The sequence below is a fragment of the Stegostoma tigrinum genome, chromosome 4 (assembly GCF_030684315.1).
Source record: "Stegostoma tigrinum isolate sSteTig4 chromosome 4, sSteTig4.hap1, whole genome shotgun sequence".
NCBI classification, from domain to species: domain Eukaryota; kingdom Metazoa; phylum Chordata; class Chondrichthyes; order Orectolobiformes; family Stegostomatidae; genus Stegostoma; species Stegostoma tigrinum.
In genome coordinates this window covers 95,045,779-95,067,278 of record NC_081357.1, presented here as the reverse complement: position 1 = coordinate 95,067,278, position 21,500 = coordinate 95,045,779, and the positions used below count along the sequence as shown (strand labels likewise).

Here is a 21,500-nt window from a genome sequence, read left to right as displayed (position 1 = left end):
ACCGCCTCTGTAAATGCGCATGCTTAAAACGGGAGTGCCGGCACCATGAGCGACAGCGCGTGCGCAAACTGTGCCCTTTGGTTGGGGTGGGGCGAACCAGGCGGCAGTGACTGCGCGTGCGTACGGTCGGTGACAGGTTGTGGTAGTGACGAGCTGTTGATGCTGGCCCTGGGGGGGGAGCTGCGGGCTCGGAGGCGCTGACGGTCTGGGCAGCAGCTTTTGCCCGCGGCGGACCGACGTCTTTACCCCATTCCCAAGCCAGGGTCTGCAAGCAGAGAGTGGGTGAGTAGCTAGGACTCAGGGTGCGGCCCCGGGATTATTGGCCCGGCGCATCGGCCTGTCTCCGGCCGGACACCAGGGGCTGAAGAGGGCCAGGGCATTGTTCAGATTCCTCTCGTCCCGCTCTCCCCCCGGACACCACCACCACCCATTGATCCGTCCTCCTCCTCCACCCCTCCGTCTTCTATTCCCACACCCTCTTGCTATGTGCCCACCCTGATGTCACAACCCTGTCCTGGGCATGTCCCCGAGCTGCTGTTGCCCTGTCTGCTCCTTGCCTGTCATTATTATGCCCTGTCTTGCCCATTCGCCTGTGGTGTTGGGCCTGCTTGTGCACCGTACCCAGCATTGCCACTGTACCCACTTGCCGTACCCAACCACCCCCACCTGTCCCCTCCCAGTTTTTCCCGATTTGTTGCATGATAAGCGATTTTTTTTTTCATTTTGTGCTGCACAAGGGTAGTTTTTAGTTAGTGGACTGGAATCATGACATTTTGTGCTCAGCAAGCTCCCCAAAACAGCCATGTGATGACTGCCAGATTATTTGTTTTAATGGTTTTGGGGGATAAATATTGGTTAAGCTCTGAAAGCAAACAGTTTTGCTAGTTGTACTAATTATTGTGGCACACTACCTTGAAACATTGCTCAATGGATGATCAGGTGATGTCAAATTTCATTACATTGAAGTTTTTTTTCTACATCCTTCTAGCTAGTCATTGAGGAGCAGGTATTCTTGCAGCAATGCTCTCTCCTCTCTGACCAGGCCGACAACTCATTTAAAGTACCTATTGAGTAATATACTGGTGGGAGGAAATGATTAAAATATCCTCCTTTTTAAACTCATGAGCCAATATGTTTGAGTACAAATCCACATTTTTAGTTATAGAAATACAGGACAGGCATCAATATGTGCTCAGAGTGAAACCTTTAATATTTCAACTCAATTACATTTATCTAGGTATTTATCTGGTGTTCAGCCTTTTCAGTTTCTTTTGTCAACCACTAAGGTCATTGTTGCAAATAAAGAAGGACAAAGAAATTGTTTAAAAAAGAGGATAGAATATGAATGTAAAATAGTAAAGGGATGTAAAACCCTCTGAAGCAGGAAAAGATTAGCAAAGACAAATGTGGATCCATTACAGGCGAAGACAGGAGAATTTATAATGGAGAAATAGAAAAATGACAGAGAAGCTAAACAAATACTTTGTATGTGTGCCTTAATAATCAAGATACATGCAGTGTTCTTGAAATAATTAAGATCCAGGGTCCTAGTAAGTGTGTGAAGTTGAAAGAAGAACTGAAAAATGTATTATTGGAGAAATTAATGGGACTCAAAGTTGACAAGTTGTGATCTTCACTTTTAGTCTTCAAAGCGATCGCAACAGAGATAATGGATGTATCAGCTTTCAATTTGTACAAATTCAACAGTAACACTTATAGATTGTAAAGTTGTAAATGTACCCGCACTTTAAAAATGGAAGAAGAGAGAAACAGGGGAGTAGTAGGGAAAATATTAGAATCAGTTCTATGGAATATGATTACTGCATTTTTAAAAGGATAATTGTCTGATTGGACAGACTCTACATGGATTTGTGAAGGGGTAATTATGTTTGACAAACCTGAGAATTTTTGAAGATGTTAGAAGCAAAGTTGATAATGAGAAACCAGAGGATTTGGGGTATTTGGATTTTCAGAAGACTTTGTTAAAGTCTTGTACAGGAGATTGAAGTTCAGTGAATCAGCAATAATATACTACCATGGATAGAAGATTGGTTAATGAAGAGAACACAAAAATAGTCATTCTCTGGTTGCCACGCTGTGACTAGTGCGGTACCATAAGGATCTGAGTTTGGGCCCCAGCTATTCATCATATAAGTTTACTTGGACTTTGTGGTTTTTGATCTAGTTCATTCAAGGCTTCAGGAAGAACTTAGCATGTAAACCTAAAGCACAGGAGAACAGTGGTAATAAATTGACATGCAAAAAGAACTATTTGGCAGACAGGAAAGAAAGGGTAGGAACAAGTGGGTCATGTTCCGAGTGGCAGCCAGTGACAAGTGAGGAAGGATCAGTGTTTGGACCCCAGTTATTCACAATGCATGTTAATAATTTAGATGAGGCAACTAAAAGTAATACTTCCAAGTTTTCAGATGAGGCGATGCTGACTAGGAGGATTCAGAGATCCTTTAATGTGTGGTTTGGACAAATAATGAGTAAATAAATGAAGTATAATGTGGATGAGTATGAGATTATCCATTTTGGTAATAAAAACAGGAAGGCACATTATTTTATGGATGATAGATTGGAAAAGGAGAGGTACAAAAAGACCTGGGTGTCCTCATACACAAGTCACTGAGAGTAAACATGCAGGTGCAGCAGGAGGTGAACAAGGCATTCATAGAGTGGGGATTCTTATGCAAGATCAGGGATGTATTGCTTCACCTTGTACATGGTTATGAAACTTGGATTTCTTCTTAAGTGGAAACATATTCTCTGCCTACATTATTAAATCCTGTCATAATCTTAATTACGTTTTACAGGCTACCCATCAGTCATTTCAAGAATTACGTCCTGGTTTGTTTGAAGTTTTCTCATTTGTGTAACCTTTCAGTTTGGCCATAATTCTAGTGATATTTACTTGCATCATTTCAAATATGTCAACTTTTTTTTTACGCTAATGAGACTGGAACAACATTCAGTACTCCAGGTGTGGTCTAACCAAATTTCTACATAAATTTAACTTGACTTCTCTACTTTTTAGCTCTGTTTCTCTAGTGTGAACCTTTAGTGTTTTGTTTGCATTTGTAATGGCTTTATTAACCTGGCAGGAATTTTGGACTGGTCATTCTTAGGGATCTTGTGGTGCAGTAGTCATGTCTCTACTCCTGGACCGGGAGACCAGGGTTTAAGCAGTTGTTGGCGGATAGGATCAGGTTAAACCCTAATGCTTTCTATAGGTATTTAAGGAATAAAAGAATGATGAAAGTAAGATTAGGCCCAATTAAGGATAGTAGTGGTAAGTTGTGTGTGTGGAGTCAGATGGGATAGGGGAAGTGCTAAATCAATATTTTTCGACAGTATTCACTCTAGAAAACGACAATGTTGTCGAGGAGAATACTGAGATACAGGCTACTAGACGAGGTGGGATTGAGGTTCACAAGGAAGAGGTATTAGAAATCCTTCAGAAGGTGAAGATAGATAAGTCCCCTGGGCCAGATGGGATTTATCCTCGGATCCTCTGGGAAGCCAGGGAGGAGATTGCTGAGCCTTTGGCATTGATCTTTAACTCGTCATTGTCTACAGGAATAGTGCCAGATGACTGGATGATAGCAAATGTGGTACCCCTGTTCAAGAAGGGGAGTAGAGACAACCCTGGTAATTAGACCAGTGAACCTTACCTCAGTTGTTGGTAAAGTGTTGGAAAAGGTTATAAGGGATAGGATTTATAATCATCTAGAAAAGAATAAATTGACGAGGGATAGTCAGCACGGTTTTGTGAAGGGAAGGTCATGCCTCACAAACCTTATTGAGTTCTTTGAGAAGGTGACCAAACAGGTAGATGAGAGTAAACAGTTTGTGGTGTATATGGATTTCATCAAGGCGTTCAATAAGGTTCCCCACAATAGGCTATTGTACAAAATGCAGAGGAATGGAATTGTGGGAGATATAGCAGTTTGGATCGGAAATTGGCTTGCTGAAAGAAGACAGAGGGTGGTAGTTGATGGGAAATGGTCATCCTGGAGACCAGTTACTAGTGGTGTACTGCAAGGGTCGGTGTTGGGTCCACTGCTGTTTGTCATTTATAAAAATGACCTGGATGAGGGCGTAGAAGGATGGGTTAGTAAATTTGCAGATGACACTAAGGTCGGTGGAGTTGTGGATAGTGAAGAAGGATGTAGGTTGCAGAGACATAGATAAGCTGCAGAGCTGGGCTGAGAGGTGGCAAATGGAGTTTAATGCAGACAAGTGTGAGGTGATGCACTTTGGTAGGAGTAACCGGAATGCAAAGCACTGGGCTAATGGTAAAATGCTTAGTAGTGTAGATGAGCAGAGAGATCTCTGTGTCCATATACACAGACCCTTGAAAGTTGCCACCCAGGTTGACAGAGCTGTTAAGAAGGCATACAGTGTTTTAGCTTTTATTAATAGAGGGATCGAGTTCTGGATCCAAGAGGTTATGCTGCAGCTGTACAAAACTCTGGTGCGGCCGCACTTGGAGTATTATGTACAGTTCTGGTCACCGCATTATAAGAAGGATGTGGAAGCTTTGGAAAGGGTGCAGAGGTGATTTACTAGGATGTTGCCTGGTATGGAGGGAAGGTCTTACGAGGAAAGGCTGAGGGACTTGAGGCTGTTTTCATTAGAGAAGAAGGTCGAGAGGTGACTTAATTGAAACATATATAAAATAATTAGAGGGTTAGATAGGGTGGATAGGGAGAGCCTTTTTCCTAGGATGGTGACGGCGAGCACGAGGGGGCATAGCTTTAAATTGAGGGGTGAAAGATATAGGACAGATGTCAGAGGTAGTTTCTTTACTCAGAGTAGTAAGGGAATGGAACGCTTTGCCTGCAACGGTAGTAGATTTGCCAACTTTAGGTACATTTAAGTCACCATTGGACAAGCATATGGACGTACATAGAATAGTGTAGGTTAGATGGGCTTGAGATCGGTATGACAGGTCGGCACAACGTCGAGGGCCGAAGGGCCTGTACTGTGCTGTTATGTTCTATGCTCTCCCCCAGAGATCAGTCATAATGTACCTCGTCAGGTTGATTTAAAAAGTATCTACACTGGTCACTCTATGCACCCATGTGCTTATTTTTTTGAAAGTAGTTCTTCTTGAATAGCCATTGTGTAATTTGTCATCTGTGAAGTGATGGTCTAAATTAATGTTTTTTCACAACAGGGCTGAATTGTAACCCTGGATCATACGTGAGGCTGAATCCTCTGTTGGCTTATTTCTGGTTATTTGTGGACTGTGCCCAGATACCTTAGTGGAATGGAGCTAGCCCACAGCTTACTGTTAAATGAAGAAGCTCTAGCACAGATAACTGAAGCAAAGAGGCCTGTGTTTATTTTTGAATGGCTTCGATTCTTGGACAAAGTACTTGTGGCTGCTAATAAGGTGAGTAAAAGTCTGAATTGTTTAGGGTTTGAATGTTTAACTTCAGAAAGAAAAGGCAAACGAGCAAGTAGAACTAGATGAAGATAGAGTAATTAGAAAATAACTGTGTGAATTGTAAATGATTGATCCTCTGGCATTTTAAAGTGCAGCAGCATTTTTGGTAAAATAATTGATTGCAATTTTTAAGCAGGTATCAACCTAGAAGTGTATTCCTACAAGTTCAAAGAGGGTACAGACTTGTATGATTTGTGAAGAAAATTTAAGTCAGAGGCCAGGGCAATGAAAATGAAATCACTAAGCTATCACTTCCTCAGGAGAGGAATCGCTGTGCTGGTTTCTTTGTCCCTTCTCCACCTTGCCTCAAAATAGAAAAATGTCTATCTAGCTGAATGACCTGCTGCATCTTTCCTTTAGGCTGAAGTGATATGGTAGTAGGAATCTGCAGTTGGAAACTTTTTTTTGGTAATAGTGGAGTAAGAATCAAGTCAGAGCCAGCTTACCAGAGATTCTGAGAAAGATGTAAGGGTGGAGGGGTAGATGAGAGTATAGAGTGGAAGGTGAGGGTTTTAAATATTGAAGCATTTGGAGTAACATAGGACAGGATAGCAAGAACTGTAGATGCTCGAGTCAGACACAGCACATTGTAGAGCTGAAGAACACAGCAGGTCTTCCAGCATTAGAGGAACAGGAAAGTTGACATTCAGGTTGACACTTTTCTTCAGAAATGGGGAGGGGAAGGGAACTGGGAAATAAGTAGAGAGGAGGGGTGGGCCTGGGGAAGGTAGGTGGGATGATGATAGGTGAGTGCAGGTAGAGAGTGATGGGGATTGGTCAGTGGGATAGGTGGGGCGGCTAGGTGGGAGAGAAGAGTTGTCAGGTCAAGGAGGCGGAAACGAGAAGGAGAGTTGGACATGGGATGAGGTCAGGGGTGGGGATATTTTAAAACTGGTGAATTCCATGTTAAGGCCTGCAGTCTGTAGGCTCCCGAGGCGGAACATGAAGTGCTGCTCCTCAAATTTGTGGGTGGTGTCATTGTGGTGCTGGAGGAGGCCCAGGATGGACATGTCACCCCGGGAGTGGGGAGGGGAGTTAAAATAGTTTGCAACCAGAAGGTGTTGTCCTTGTATGGAGCGCAGATGCGCTACAAAACAGTTACCACATCTATGCTTGGTCTCATCAGTGTAGAGGAGGCCACATTGGAAGCAGCGGATACAGTAGACCAAGATGGAGGATGTACAGGTGAACCCCTGTCGAATATGAAAGGTTTGCTTTGGGCCTTGGATGGAAGTAAGAGGGGAAGTGTAGGTGCAGCTCTAACACTTCCTGCAGGTGCAGGGAAAAGTGCTGGGGGTTGTGGGGTTTGTGTGGAGCGGACAAGGGATTTACAGAGAGAGTGTCCCATACGCAAAGTAGATAGAAGTGGGGAGGGAAATATCTCCTTGGGGTTGGTTTGTAGGTGGCGAATAAATGCTGGATGCAGAGGTTGGTGAGGTGATGTGAGGACCAGGGGAATTCTGTCTTTATTTTCGTTGTGGGGGAAAGTGTTTGAAGGCAGAAGTGTGGGAAATGCAACAGATGCAGTTGAGGGCATTTTTGATCACTGGAGGGGGCAAGTTGCAGCCCTTGAATTAGGAAGACATCTGGGATGTCAGGGAGTGTCCTGGGATATCTTGGGAGTAAGGGATCGCATTCTTGCAGGAGAGTGGGTGAGAGGAGGTGTAGCCCAGGTAGCTGTGGGAGTCGGTGGGCTTGAAATAGATATCAGTTTCGAGGTGGTTACCAGAAATGGAGACAGAGGTCCAGAAATTCGAGGGAGGTAACAGATAGTCCAGGTGAATTTGAGGTTGGCGTAAAAGTTGTTAGTAAAGTTGAAGTGTTCAAGCTCCTTATGGGAGCACAGGCAATGCCAATACAGTCATCAATGTAGTGGAGGGAGAGGTGGGGGATAGTGCCAGTGTAACAGCAGAAAAGGGACTGTTCCATGTATCTCATGAAGAGGCAGGCATACCTTGGGCCCATGGCTGCCCTTAGTCTGTTGGAAGTGGGAGGAGTTAATGGAGAAGTTGTTCAAGGTAAGGACAAATTCTGTTAAGTGGATGAGGAATGAGGATGTCAGCGGAGGGGGACTGGTTGGGCCTGCAGGAGAGGAAGAAGCAGAGGGCTTTTAGGCTGCTCCACCGTACTCCTCTATCTGTGTCTCTGTCTCTTCACCATGGGCATCCAGTCACGATGGCCTAAAAGCCCTCCGCTTCTTCCTGTCCCACAGGTCCAACCAGTCCCCCTCTACCAACAAACTCATCCACTCATTGGAACTTGTCCTTACCCTCAACCCTTTTACTTTAACTCCTCCCACTTCTTACACACTAAAGGCGTGGCTATGGATACCCGTATGGGTCCGAGCTATGCCTGCCTCATCATAGGATACGTGAGCAGCCCCTCTTCCACTGTTACACCAGCACCTCTTACTCGGCTACAGCTATGACTGTATCAACACTGCCTCGTCTTCCCATGACAAATTTGAACAGTTCATTAACATTACCACCACCTTTTACCCCAACTTCAAATTTACCTGAAGCATCTCCGATTCCTCCCTCCCCTTGCTGGATCTCTGTTCCCATATCCGGTAACCATCTCAGCACTGACGTCTATTTCAAACCCACCAACTCCCATAGCTACCTTGACTACACATCCTCTCAATCACCCTCCTGCAAGAATATGATCCCCTACTCCCAATTCCTCTGCTGTATCTGCTGCCAAGATGGAGCGATCTACTCCCGGACATTCCTTGTACTTCCTGCACTTCTGCTCTCAAACCTCCTCCTCCCAACAAAAATAAAGACAGAATCCCTCTTGTCCTCACATACCACCCCACCAACCTCCTCATCCAGTGTATCATTCTCTGCCACTTCCACCACCTATAATCTGACTCCTCCACCAAAGAGAGATTTACCTCCCCACCCCTATCCAGCTTACATAGGGACAGCTCACTCCACAGCTCTCTCGTGCACTCCACACTCCCCACTAACTCCTCCACAACCGGCACCTTTCCCTGCAACCACAGATGGTGCTATGCTTGCCCCTATGCCTCCCTCTCCCCTCCATCTGAGGCCCAAAGCAAACTTGCCATATTCAACAGGACTTCGCCTGTACATCCTCCAACTTGGTCTGCTGTATCCATTGCTCCCTATGTGGCCTGCTCTATATCGGTGAGACCAAAAGTAGACTCCGTGACAGATTTGCGGAGCATCTGCACTCTGTATGCTCTAATCAATAACACCTTCTGGATGGCAACCATTTCAACTCTTCACCTCCCCTCCACACCACCCCCTGGGTGACATGTCCATCCTGGGCCCCCTCCAGTGCCACAAAGACGCCACACGCAAACTGGAGGATCAACACCTCCTATTCTGCCCTGGGAGCCTACAGCTTGAAGGTTGAAACATAGAAATCACCAGTTTTAAAATCTCCTCACCCACCCCAGCTGCATCTCATGATTAACCCTCCCTCTCATCCCTGCCTCCTTGACCTGACGCAATCTGCCCATCTTCTTCCCCACCTATCTGCCTCACCCTTCCTGCTTACCCCTACTGCATCCATTTATCGTCTTCCCACAGCCCCACCCCTCTTCTCTGTATTTCCCAGCTCTTTTTCCTCTCCCCAGTCCTAATGAAGAGTCTAGCCCTGAAATGTTGACTTTCCAGCTCCACACTGTATGGATGGATTCAAGAGACTGGACACCAATGGGAGAGTGTTTGGGTTAGTTGGAGAATGTAGATGTGGAAAGAATTAGTCGATCGAGACAACATGAAAAATAATAAGTTTCTAACACAGCTATGAATCAGAATTTGATCAGCAGTGGGATGGGGGTAAAAGTGCTGACTGGCAATTCTACCCGGAAAGGGGAAAACACTTGTGCTTGATGAAATAAGAGATTTAAAACTCTGCCCTAACTTTAAATAGGCATCAAGAGTTTGCAGCCAAGGAAAGGATAAAGTCAGTAGCAAGGGAGATGGCTTAATGGCAGGATTCAAATGTGATAATGCCCGTTCTGTTAGAGAAAGTTGTGACTCATCCAAGGCCTGATGTCAGACAGGCAGTATTGATGTGGGTGTGGAGAAGAGGGGTTGGGTGTCAAGAATGCTTTTGGAAGCTGACCTCATAATATACTGACAAACCAGCATGAGAAGTGACTTCGTAAGTGCAAAGATGGGAGCTGACGGGTTGCTGTAAAATGAAACAACTCAGCTTCATTTATCACCAATCGGGTCAAAGATACGAGAATTCAATTTATCCTCAAATATCATTTCTTTATTTCAACTGATTTGTATTTCCCTTTTCTATTTACTCCTGCTCGACGGTGTCAGGTGGATGTGAAAGAAAAACAAAAGAAATTGGTAGAACAACTAACTGAGCTGATAAGCAGCTCATCAGGCCCTCCCACGCGCAAGCTGTTGGCTAAGAATCTTGCTACCCTCTACAGCATCGGGGATACCTTCACAGTCTTCCAAACGCTGGATAAATGTAACGACATCATCAAGAGTAAGGATGACACATCTTCTTTCCTGCCCACCAAATTGTAAGTGCAAGTTATGGAAAAAAAAACATACTTCTGGTGTAGCAAGCATGACTAATTTAAATGAAGTAGGTGGTCTGTGTAAGAGCTGACTGTGGAAATTGTATGGAATTTTACAGCATAGCATAAGGCCAATTGGGCTGTACTGCCTGTATACCGCTTTGATAAAGAACACAAATTGCTACTTCAAAATTACTACTGATGCCCACATCCTGAGAGGTTTTACTTCCACTCAATGTATCAGGAGTGAGACTCCGAATAAAAAATTTGCCAATAATTTGTCTTAGAAAGATAAGAATAAATGTTCCACAATACTGCAAATGGGATTTATTTTCTGATGTCTTCATAAAGTGCAGTATAAAGACTTAGACAACAAGGAAGTTATGCTTTGTGCCCCTAAAGTCAAGGATTCTGTATGATTTCTTAACCTTCTTAACTCTTGTCACTTTCAAAGATTTGGCTACATGTACCCATGTCCCTGTATCCCTGCATCCCCCTCAATGCTACTGTTTATTTTGTATTGTTTCACATCATTCTTCTCACCAAAATGAATTACTTCACACTTCTTTGCTTGTAAATTTTTGTATGCCATATGTCTATCCACTTCACCAGCTTGCCTTTTTCCTTCTTTGTTAGTATCCTCATTATTACATTTTTAAATTTTATCTGCTCTAACAACTTTGAATTTGTGTCCTGTATACCAAAGGACAGGTTATGAATATATACCATAAGGAACAATGGTCTAAACATGGATCTCTGTCGAATACTGTTGTACTGAGCACTTGTCTCCAGTCTAAAAAATATTGCTTTTACTATTTGCTTTCTGTCCCATAGCGGATTTTGTAACCCATCCCATTGGCTTCAGTTTTTCTAACAAAAGTGCTGAAGCTTGGTTGCAGCTACCGAGGAATTCCAGAAAATTCAGCAAGCTTCCTATCTGTTGACTGAAACTTACTTTTGATTTTATTGTTGTGAAATGATGCAAACATTGTGATGAATGAGTAGAAGCCTTGGGGTTAAACTGTTGACTGCTGGAGGGAAGCAGTGATGCAGACTTGATGGTCAGAAACAAATCTACAGTAGGAGCAAGCAGAGTCTGTCCTGTCTTTAATTTGACTTTTGTTAACAGCTTTCTTGCTGTTGGCTCACACTCCCAATAAGATTTTAGAAATGTGGGAGTAGGAATAGACCACTCAGCCCACTGAGCCTGTTCTGCCACTTAATGCAATTATGGATGGTTAACTACTTCTTAAACCTTTTTCCCCACATTATACACTACACATATTATTTTGTAGCATTGGTGTTTTGAAATCTGTCAATCTCCATTTTTAAATATTGCTGTTCTTAAAAGTGCTTTGTTTTCAGCTGCACATTTCCTTCACAATTGCCAGATTGAAGAATTAAAGGCCTTAAATTGAGGATATGTTGTGTTGACAATGCTTGTATTCCCTTGAGTATGGAAAATTTAGAGGTGATCAATTTGGCACGTTTAAGATTCTTCATGGATTTGATGTAGCAAGAGAGAAGCTACTTCCTCGGGTTGGAGAATCAGATCAAGAAGGGATAACTTTAAAGTTAGAGCAATACATTCAAAATTTAATGTAAGGAAACTTTTTTTTTGTTATTCACATGAAGAGACAATAGAAATCCAGAATTTTTTTTCTCCTGTACCCAACTCCCATGCGTGCTACGTGCACGTGCACCCACCACTCCCCACCCCGAGTGGTTTCGGGTGGGTGGCATGACAAATGAAAATTATATGCACTGATTTTTGTTTTCTTTCTTCAGTAAAGTGTTAAAGGATATGGATCCATTGCAAATAAATGTGATTATGATATGGATCAACCAAGGTCCAATTGAGTTGTGAAACATTTTAGAAGGATTGTGTGATTTCCTTTCCTTATATGTGAGTGAAAGTGAAATTAATAGTGATGGGTTTTGTTGTTGACAGGGCAGCAGTGACCTGCATTGGAGCATTTTATGAGAAGATGGGCCGAATATTGGGTAGCTCCTTTCCTGAAACCGTCAGCAATCTTTTAAAGGCCCTGAAAGGTGCAGAGGTAAGTTGTGTTCACAAATCCCATGTGTTGGTGTGGGATTTGCAGGCTGTGCAAGTTTTCAGTGAAGCCTTGTTAGTTGGAATATTGAGTAGAAAGGAATTACGCTATGTCTTCAAGAATCTCCTGCATAAAATCCGTCTGTGCTGATGTAGATGTCAATCTGTTCTAGGTGAGTGTATACAGTTACTGCAACTATAACCAAAAATGTTGGCAATTACAAATAGAATTAGTGTTCTGAATTTTGGCAAGGTCATAACATTGTGGTGCAGGCTACAAGTTCAATGTAGTTGCATCAATTTTCCTTTTATCAATGGCTTGCAGTGCATTACTAATACAAGACATAATAATTACTTTATTCCTTGTGGCAGCTTGCTATGTGCATATTGGTAGCTGTTTCCGCATTACTGTACAACAGTGACAAAACAAATTCCTGAGTTTGAGAAGTCCTAAGTAAATGCAAAACTGAGACATCAAGGCATGAGCAGGGCAATTGCCTTTCAATTAAGGAGATTAAACTGAAGTCTTGACTGCCTGTTCTGAAGGAAAGGAAAGCCACTCCAAATGAGACGCTCCAAAAATATGGAGGCTTACCACCTTAGGATGTCTGCAAGTAGGCCTGAACACTCTATACTAGTATAGTGAAAATGGTCAATTTGAGCTGAACTAAATTCTACAAAGTTTGTTTTAAATTTGGCAAGTTATTACTTTAAGAACGAATGAGTCAAGGGCCAGGAAGAAACTACTAACTGTCTTATGCAGTCCAAGCAGAAACAAGTTAAAGCATAGATGCTTACCTAGTTACCTGTAACTGCAAATTGGTCACAGCTGTTTAAATAAACCTGTGAGATTTTCAAGTAAACTGAATCCATGTTACTTCAAATAACACATGTATGACAGAATTCACTGTAGTGAGCTAAATTTCAATAAAATGGGTCAATGTTAAGTACAGACTACTATCATATGTATTGAACAAAAATTACTGCACAATTAGTGAACAACTAAGAAAAATTATTTAATTGGTGAAAATCAGTTACGTAGAAATTGAACAATAAGTGGTTAGCCAAGTAACTATAGATATTTTTAAACAACCTGTTTGGATGCGTTTTGATATGTCTGGGGCATGTGGGCCTTGAATCTGGACCTTCTGACCCAGAGGTAGGGACAATACTATTGTGCCACAAGAGCTCTGTGAAGTAGTTAGAAGCTTGGGTAATTTACTAAGGTTTGGAGTTTAATGTATTATTTTGCTGCTGTAAGCTTTCTCTGTAGGAACGGAGTATTCAGATAATATATGACTTGTAAGTTCCATTTGACCTTGACCATCTGGATGGCATGTCCAGAGAATGAATGAAGGCTTGTACAAAATCAGATAAGAGGGATCTCGTGGACAAGTCCATTACTCCCAGGAGTGAAACAATGTGCATAAGCACTAATTTCAACAAAGTTAATGCAACAACAACCAATTGGCTCGAAATAATGTGCCTGAAGCAACCTTGGGTAAAGCTAACTTAAAGGTTACAACAGTCATAAGCGTGAAACTGGCTTTTGTTGGTACTGAGTGTTCCCACAATTTCAGAGAATTGCTGTTAGCTCGGGAAACTGAGGTAGATTTACACTTCTGCCTGGGCTGACCATTCAAATTTATAGATGTCTGCTGTACATTTTTGATTTATTTATCATCTTTCAATCATTTAAATAAGCCTTGATATTATTTGCTATGTCAGTCTTATCTTTTGTCTGATGGTGTAGTCTCTTTTGCATATATACAGTTTAAAGGCCTAATTTGAAGCTGAATAGTTAAACGTATGCAGTGAAACAGAGTTAAAACTTTGTTATTTAAAACTCACTTCCAAAGTGCTTTCATCACTCATCTCTTACTGCTACTTGGACCCATGTTTTGGACCAACACTTTGTTTCAATGCTACTGGGCCCTGTTGCGCTGTCACCCTGAATCAGTTGACAGCTGAAGTGGAGGCAAACTAACTCACAGCAGAGAGGGTTAAACACTACAATCCAGTGTTTATGTAAAAAAAGGTGCTATTGTTGGTTATTCTTCAATGCAAGGATCATGTCTACTCAGATCTTTTGATATGTGGAACATGACAATATGTGAGGTAATGGATCCAAAATGTGGGATTTGCTTACTTTTCTATTTTACTGCCAGCATTACCTCAAGATGCAGTGACCAGGCATAATGCAGCTCATTGGGAAAAGCTTCAGCATTTTAAATAATTTGTAGCAAGCCCTTCCCAGTCATTATGACTGCATGTCAAGGAGACCTTCAGAGTACCTCTAGTGTTTTCTTTGTCCTCCTCTGGAATGTTAGCCATCTGAATTTTAAGAAAACAGGTTCTCGTGGGAGAGATGCTTTTAGGTCATTCAAATAGTGTCCACTTCATCAAAGTTAACATTGCAGATATTTACCAGAATGATAGGTGGGTTCAAGGAAGACACCAGTGTCAGCTTGACAGTCCTGTATTGGGGATGCAGGGGTAGATATTAGAATTTCCCCAGAACTCTTCCATGTTGTTGATACCAATCAAAGTCTGGGCGCAGCCCAAGTACAGTCTGCACATCAGCTTGGTTGTTGACTTGCAGAGGTTCTTGTTATCAAACTGTCATTGAGCTGGCATGGCTGATCTGATGTGGGAGCTGCTTATCAACGATAGCCTTTGATCTTTCACATTTCTGAAGACGACTCCCACTGGTCTCAAAACGTTAACTTGGTTTCTCTTTCCAACTATGCTGCCAGACCTGTTTCTTCAGCATTCTCCATTGTTTGTTTCAGGTTTCCCACATCAATAGTATTTTTTTGCTTTTATTAACATGTGGGAAGTATTTAAACATCAAGTAATATTCAAATGCACTTTACATAACCAGATTACTAATGTATAATTCAATCAAGGGGAAACACTACATGTGTTTTAATTACTGAAAAAAAATAAAAACTTCAGATGTAACAATGATCAGCTGCGAGTGGAACATTAACTCTCATTTGAAAAGGCTGCCATGCCTACACAGTCCCAAGACAAAAACAATCTTTAGTGCTGAGACTAACCAGTGATTGTAAAGTAAATGTTTCCAAATTACTGCACTGAACACCTCTGTTAATGGCACTGAACTTCCTGTCTCATTTGGGCAATATGCTGGTGTGAGTGACTGAAAAGAGAAGGGAGTGAATAGTTCAAAACAGTTTCACTTGTCAGTGTTCTACAAATCCTATCCATGCTCAGGGAAAGGGCTGTCATTCTATTTGGCCAACAGAAGGGCAAGACACTCCATGGCACTTGGATGCACTGCAACCAATTGATAAAAGGCAAATTGATACAACTAACTTTGCCAGACTACATGTGACCTGGAATATGTAATGTTGCAGAGGATTAAAAGTCCATCACAATATTGTGACCTTGCCAAATTTCCGATTTATTGGGGCTGAAGGATTGTCATTGGTCAGAATACCAGGATGCACTTCCTTGAAGTGTCAGTCTAGGGTGTGTATTCAGGTATTGGTGTTGGGCTTGAACCCATGGCTTTCTGGCTTAGGCTAGAGTTCCGCCATGGTAACTGTGTTAGTATGAAAAGTCAAGACTTCATAGGTGGCACTAACTTGAAAATTAGAAAGGAACAATGATGCTGATTGCAGACAATTCAGCCACATTGTGTAAACTTGAAGACCATGGTCAGGTCACCCACTCACACTGACTGTCAAAGCAGAAACAGTCTCCATTATTACATCCAAATTATATTTTTCCATCTATATTAATATTGGAATGAATGAATCTTCACTGACCCTTCTCCCCTCAGTTTCAGCGTAGACTATTCTACAGGATATCAATGTTCCTACTGCCTGTGATTTTTGTGCTGGATACCAGGAATTCTTACCAAGTCACAAGCTGATTATTCCACTTTTAAATGGTTATGAAGATAGCCTATTTGTATTATTAAGCAGGTGCAAGAGCTGCTTTTTATTACTGCTGCAGTTCACATGCTCAGTATATCCAAAGTACCGCTGGGGAGTGAATTCTATCATTTCCGAGGAGGTGAAACAAATTGCCTCAGTCTGTTCTTAACTACCTATATTGAAACCTGCTTCACCTGAATACCTTCACTTGGTCTTGACTCTGGGTGCAATGCCACAGAAGGTCTCTAACTCTTTAAAACCTCTGTATTTCGAACAGTCACAGGGTCGCAGTGAGATCCTGCTGAGCCTACAGAAGGTCCTCAATGGTTTGGGTGGTGCAGCTGCTTCCTGCCACCGAGATATCTACAAAAATGCCCGCTCAGGTTTGACTGACAGATCCATGGCTGTTCGGTGTGCAGTTGGTAAGGTAAGGGATATGTTTCTGACTTGTACGCTTATCAGATTTTTAAAAACTCTCAAGGTGCTCCAGGTGCAGTATCGTTGTAAAAGGAAGAACGACAGCTGACTTGCATGCAGGTTAGTCTCTTTAACAGTTAATCAGTGTTGACTGTTGGTTGAAAGCAGAATATTCATTGGGCACTAGACGAACGCTGAATTGTTATTTGACATTGGATCTTTTACGTCTACTATAAAGTGTACTCCTTCCGTACTGTTCTGGGATTGTGTGAGATGAATTCCCAATTCTGATTTGGGCATAAATATGACCAGTGGAGAAAGGCTGGCCATTAGATTACTGACAATCAATTGTGTCGTCTTTAAAGTAAAGATTGCTTGGCCATCTTTTCTGGTAAGGGGTAGAATATTTCAATATAAATAAACATGTACCATGATTGATTCCAGTCTTCTGGTTTATAGCTATGGAATGTGAATGAAAGATGTTGCAGCAAGAATATCGGGCTGGATTGGAACTTAAATCCACAGCTTTCTGACTTGAGATATGAGAGTGCTATCATGCTGTGGGCCATGGCTGTGAGGTGGAAAGAAGGAAGGCTGCGAATTTTTATTGAATGTGTTTCTAAGAGCATGTGTACTCTTGAGAATGTCTTTTGTCTCCTAGTGTCTCCTGGAACTACAAAAGGAGTCAGTCTTCATGTGGACCACAGAACTGGAAAACCTAGCTACTCTTTGCTTTAAAGCCCTGGAAGGATCTAATTATGGGGTCAGAGTTACGGTGTCAAAATTACTCGGCACTGTCATGGCAACAGCTTTAACACCCAAACAAGCAGCAGGTATGCATCCCAGAAAGTAATGTGTTGGTTTGTTTCACAAGAATGTAGGAACCTAAGAATGTTGAAACATAAAGACAAGAGTACATCATTTCAGCCTGTTGAGTCTGACTCACCATTCAATACAATCCTAGCTGACTGCACATTTTCCATGCTGTTTCGTCACCACAACCCAATAACCCTGTATACCAATGGCAGTCAGAAATGAATCATTCTCTATCTTAAACCGAAAGAATGCCCATCCACTGTCCTCTGTTGTAGTGAATTCCAAAGATTCATAACCCTCCATGTTTCTAAACAAAAAAAAAATTCTCCTCATCTCAGGCCCAAGAGGCAACCCTGTAATTTTTAAATTGTGCCTCCTGGTTCTAGGCTCTTCAACCGGAGGAAACATTGTACCTTTACTCTGTCTATCCCTTTTAAGGATTTCATAGATTTCAATGGGATCATCTCTCTTTCCTCAAAACTTGAACATATTCTGCTTTGCCCAGTCTTTCTCCATAGGACAGTCCTGCCATCCTCTGAATAAGTCTGGTGAAGCTTGTTGCACTCACTCTGTGGCAGTTGTATCTTTCGTGAGATAAGGAGACAAAAACTGTATAGGGGCTTGTTTAGATCACACCTGAAGTACCCTATGAAATTGAACCAAGACTTCAGTACTCCTGTACACTCATCTTTTTTGATAAATGCTAGTATTCCATTACCTTTCCAAATAGCTTGATGCACCCACGTTAACCCTCAAAGATATATGTTGACAAGGAGTCCCAGGTCCCTTTGTACGACTACACTTTCCAAACTCTTGCCACTTAAGAAGTACTCTGCACATCCGTGCTTTCCAACAAATAACGAATAACCTCGTCTTTTCCCTCTACCATGTTCTTGCCCATCAATTCCTCCTGACGCTGTTTTAGCCAATTATTAATCCACGCTGACACATTACCCACTATCCCATGTCCTTTTTATGTCTAACCAGCACCTGTAGGGAACTGTATCAAAAGCCGCCTTGAGTATCCTATGTCCATTGGCTCTCCTTTATCAATTTTGTTAGTAACATCTTCAAAATATCTCCAAGTTCAACAAATACAATTTTGTATTCATGACTCTGGGCATCCACAAGGCACTGTGGGCCATTAACAGCAGCAGAATTGTACTCCAGCACAATCTGCAACCTCATGGCCAGCCATATCCACCTCTCGAGCTCCACAGATATCCCCATCCTTGATGATGGAAGAGCCCAGCACATAAATGCAAAAGATGAGGCTGAAATATTCACAGCAATTTTCAGTCAGAAGTGCCAAGTGGATGATCCATCTCAGCCTCCTATACTGGCCCACAGTATTTCAGATGCCAGTCTTCTGTCAGTTCGATTCACTCCATGTGGTTCCAAGAAATGGCTGGAGGTACTGATAGTGTAAAGACTGTGGCCTGTGATAACATTCGGCAATAGTACAAAAGACTTGTGCTCCAGAACTTGCCGCTCCCTTAGCTATGCTGCACCAGTGCAGTTATAACGTTGGCATCAACCTGACAGTGTGGAAAATTACCCAGGTGTGTCCTGTACACTCAAAGTAGGACAAATCCAACCCATCAATTACTGCCGCATCAATCTGCTCGCTATCACTAGTAAAGTGATGGAAGGTATCATCAATGGTGTTTTCAAGCAGCACCTGATCAAGTGATACCCAATTTAAGTTCCACCAGGGCCACTCACTTCCTGACCTCATTACAGTCTTGGGTCAGACATGGACAAAAGAGCTGAATTCCAGATGTGTGTTGAGAGTGACACCTCTTGACATGAAGATTGCATTTGACTATGTGTGGCATCAAGGAGTCCGAGTAAAACTAGAATCAGTAGGTATCAGGCAAAATCCCTACCAGTTGCTTCAAAGGAAAATGGCTGTGGTTGTTGGTCAGTCATCTCAGCTTCAGGACATCTTTGCAGGAGTTCCTCAGGGTAGTATCCTAGGCCCAACAATTTTTCGCTGCTTCATCAGTGACCTTCCCGCCATCATAAGGTCAGAAGTGGGGATGTTTACTGATTGCGCAATGTTCAGCACCATTTTGAAATAACTTGGATGCTGAAGCAGTCCGTGTTCACATACAACAAGGTACTAACAGTATCCAGGCTTATGCTGACCAGCGGCAAATCACATTTGTGCCATGCAAATGCCAGACTGAGCATTTCCAATGAGGGACAAACTAATCATCGCCCCTTGATGTTCAGTGGTGTTACCATCACTGAATCCCCCACTAATAACATCCTTGTCATTACCATTGACCAGACGCTCAACAGGACTCCTCACTTAACAGTGGCTACAAGAGCAGGTCAGAGGCTAGGAATACTGCGGCAAATAACTCACCCACCGCCTGACTCCCCAAAGCTTATCCACCATGCACAAGGCACAAGTCAGGAGTGTGATGGAAGACTCCCCATTTGCCTGAACGAGTACAGCTCCAACAACACTCAAGAAGCTTGACATGAACCAGGACAAAGTGGGCTCAATTGGCAGCACATCTGCTCTCTCCACCACCAAAGTTCAATAGCAGCAGTGTGTACTTGCTGTAAGATGCACTGCAGAAATTCACCAAAGATCCTTAGACAGCACCTTCCAAACCCATGACCACTTCAATCTAGAATGACAAGGGTAGCAGATGCATGGGAACATTACCACTTGGAAGTTCCTCTCCAAGCCACTCACCGCCCTAACTTGGAAATATACTGCTGTTCCTTTAGAAGTGTCAATGCTGGAATTCCCTCCTTTAAGGACATTATGGGCCAACTCAGTGTGCGGACTGCAGTAGTTCAAGGTGGCAGATCACCATCACCTTCTGAAAGGCAAAGAGATATGGGCAATAGTTGCTGGCCCAGCTAGTGATCTCTGTCTCGAGCGAATTAAAAAAATCCTCGCTGGCTATATCCAATCAGATCATTATCAACCAGGTGCCTATATATCCCATCCTTTGTAATAGATCCTAGCATTTTCCTTATTGCCGATATAAGGCTGACAGTCTGAATTTCATTGTTTTCTCTGTTTTCTTAAACAGTGTTTTTACGTTTCTACCTTCCAACCTGTAGAAATCATTACAGAATCTATGGAATTCTGTAGAACGTATGTCTATAGATAAGTAATCCACAGGTGGTTTGACTATCTCTACAGCCATCTCTTTCAGCACTCTGAGATGTAGGCCATCAGATTTTTAGGATTTCTCAACCTTCAGTCCCATTAATTTCTCCAATACAATCTTCTTATTAATACAAGTATCCTTTAACACCTCAGACTGCCAAACCATTTGCATTTCTAGTTCTGGGAGCTTTCTGGTATCTTGCTCAATGAAATCAAAGCCATCATTTAGCTTCTCTACCATTTCTATAGGCCCCATTGTAAATTTTCATTACTGCCTTTAATAGACCCACGGATTTTAGCCTAACTTTTTTTAAACATATGTACAGAAACCTGTGGTTTTGTTTTTGTTTGCTGGGTTGCATCCATATCTTATTCTCCCTTTTCCGTATCAATTTTTTTTTTGGTTGCCCTTTGTCATTTTGATGAACATCCCAAGCTTCAGAATTACTGCTGTATCTGACAGTTTTTTGTGTTGTTCTTTCAGTCTTCTACAATCCTAAACTACTTTAATTAGCTGTTGTTACTGACCTTTATTGAGGTTTTTGCACCTTGAGGAAATACATAGTTGTCAGAAATAATGTAGTAGCTCTGTAAAGACTATCCATTGATTATGTACGATCATGCTTTTTATTCTACCTTGCCAGTCAATCTCAGCCAAACTTGGGCCTCATGGTTTCATAATTTACCTTGTTCAAATTTAACACCCTTGCCTCAGAATGAGTTACCGTATTTTTGAATGTAACGCAAAGTTCTATCTTGTGGTCACTCATTCTTACAGGTTCTTTTACAACAAAATGACTATATGGCTCTTTACATAATACTAGATCTAAAATAACACGTGCTCTAGAAAAATAGGAGCAGGAATAGCCCACTCAGCCCTTTGAGCCGGCTCTGCCATTCAATGAGAAATGGCGCATCTTCTACTTCACCAAAAGTTTTCTGCATTATCTCCACATTCCAGAGAGATCTGGAAAGGTGCCGGTAAGTATGCTTCCTTTAGAAATTATTACAACAGCTGTGTTTTTTAAATAAACATTTGTATTCTTTAGCAACCTGGAGATATTAGTCCTATCATGCATATTTTTAAATCGCAGTTTTCTGAATACAATATTCTTCTCTGCCTTTTTCTGTAATCTAGTGTAAACTTACTACTGCTAATTCTGAAGTCATTTAGGACATTCTGACATCAG

The 21,500-nt window shown here is 42.2% G+C and overlaps 1 protein-coding gene across 2 annotated transcripts in view; it reads left to right on the top strand.

Moving 5' to 3' along the window:
* Positions 1-101: 101 nt before the first annotated feature.
* The window catches only part of heatr5b (HEAT repeat containing 5B), a 98,712-nt gene continuing 77,313 nt past the window's right edge, over positions 102-21,500 (top strand). The window contains exons 1-6 of one of the 2 annotated variants that reach the window (XM_048530634.2): positions 102-282; positions 5,186-5,404; positions 9,769-9,980; positions 11,929-12,037; positions 16,216-16,365; positions 17,017-17,188. In XM_048530634.2, the coding sequence (XP_048386591.1) occupies positions 5,279-5,404; positions 9,769-9,980; positions 11,929-12,037; positions 16,216-16,365; positions 17,017-17,188 (769 nt within the window). In that variant the 5' untranslated portion in view covers positions 102-282; positions 5,186-5,278. Of the gene's footprint in view, positions 283-5,185; positions 5,405-9,768; positions 9,981-11,928; positions 12,038-16,215; positions 16,366-17,016; positions 17,189-21,118; positions 21,292-21,500 lie in introns of those variants that run through there. The other variant, XM_048530635.2, reaches the window with a different exon arrangement.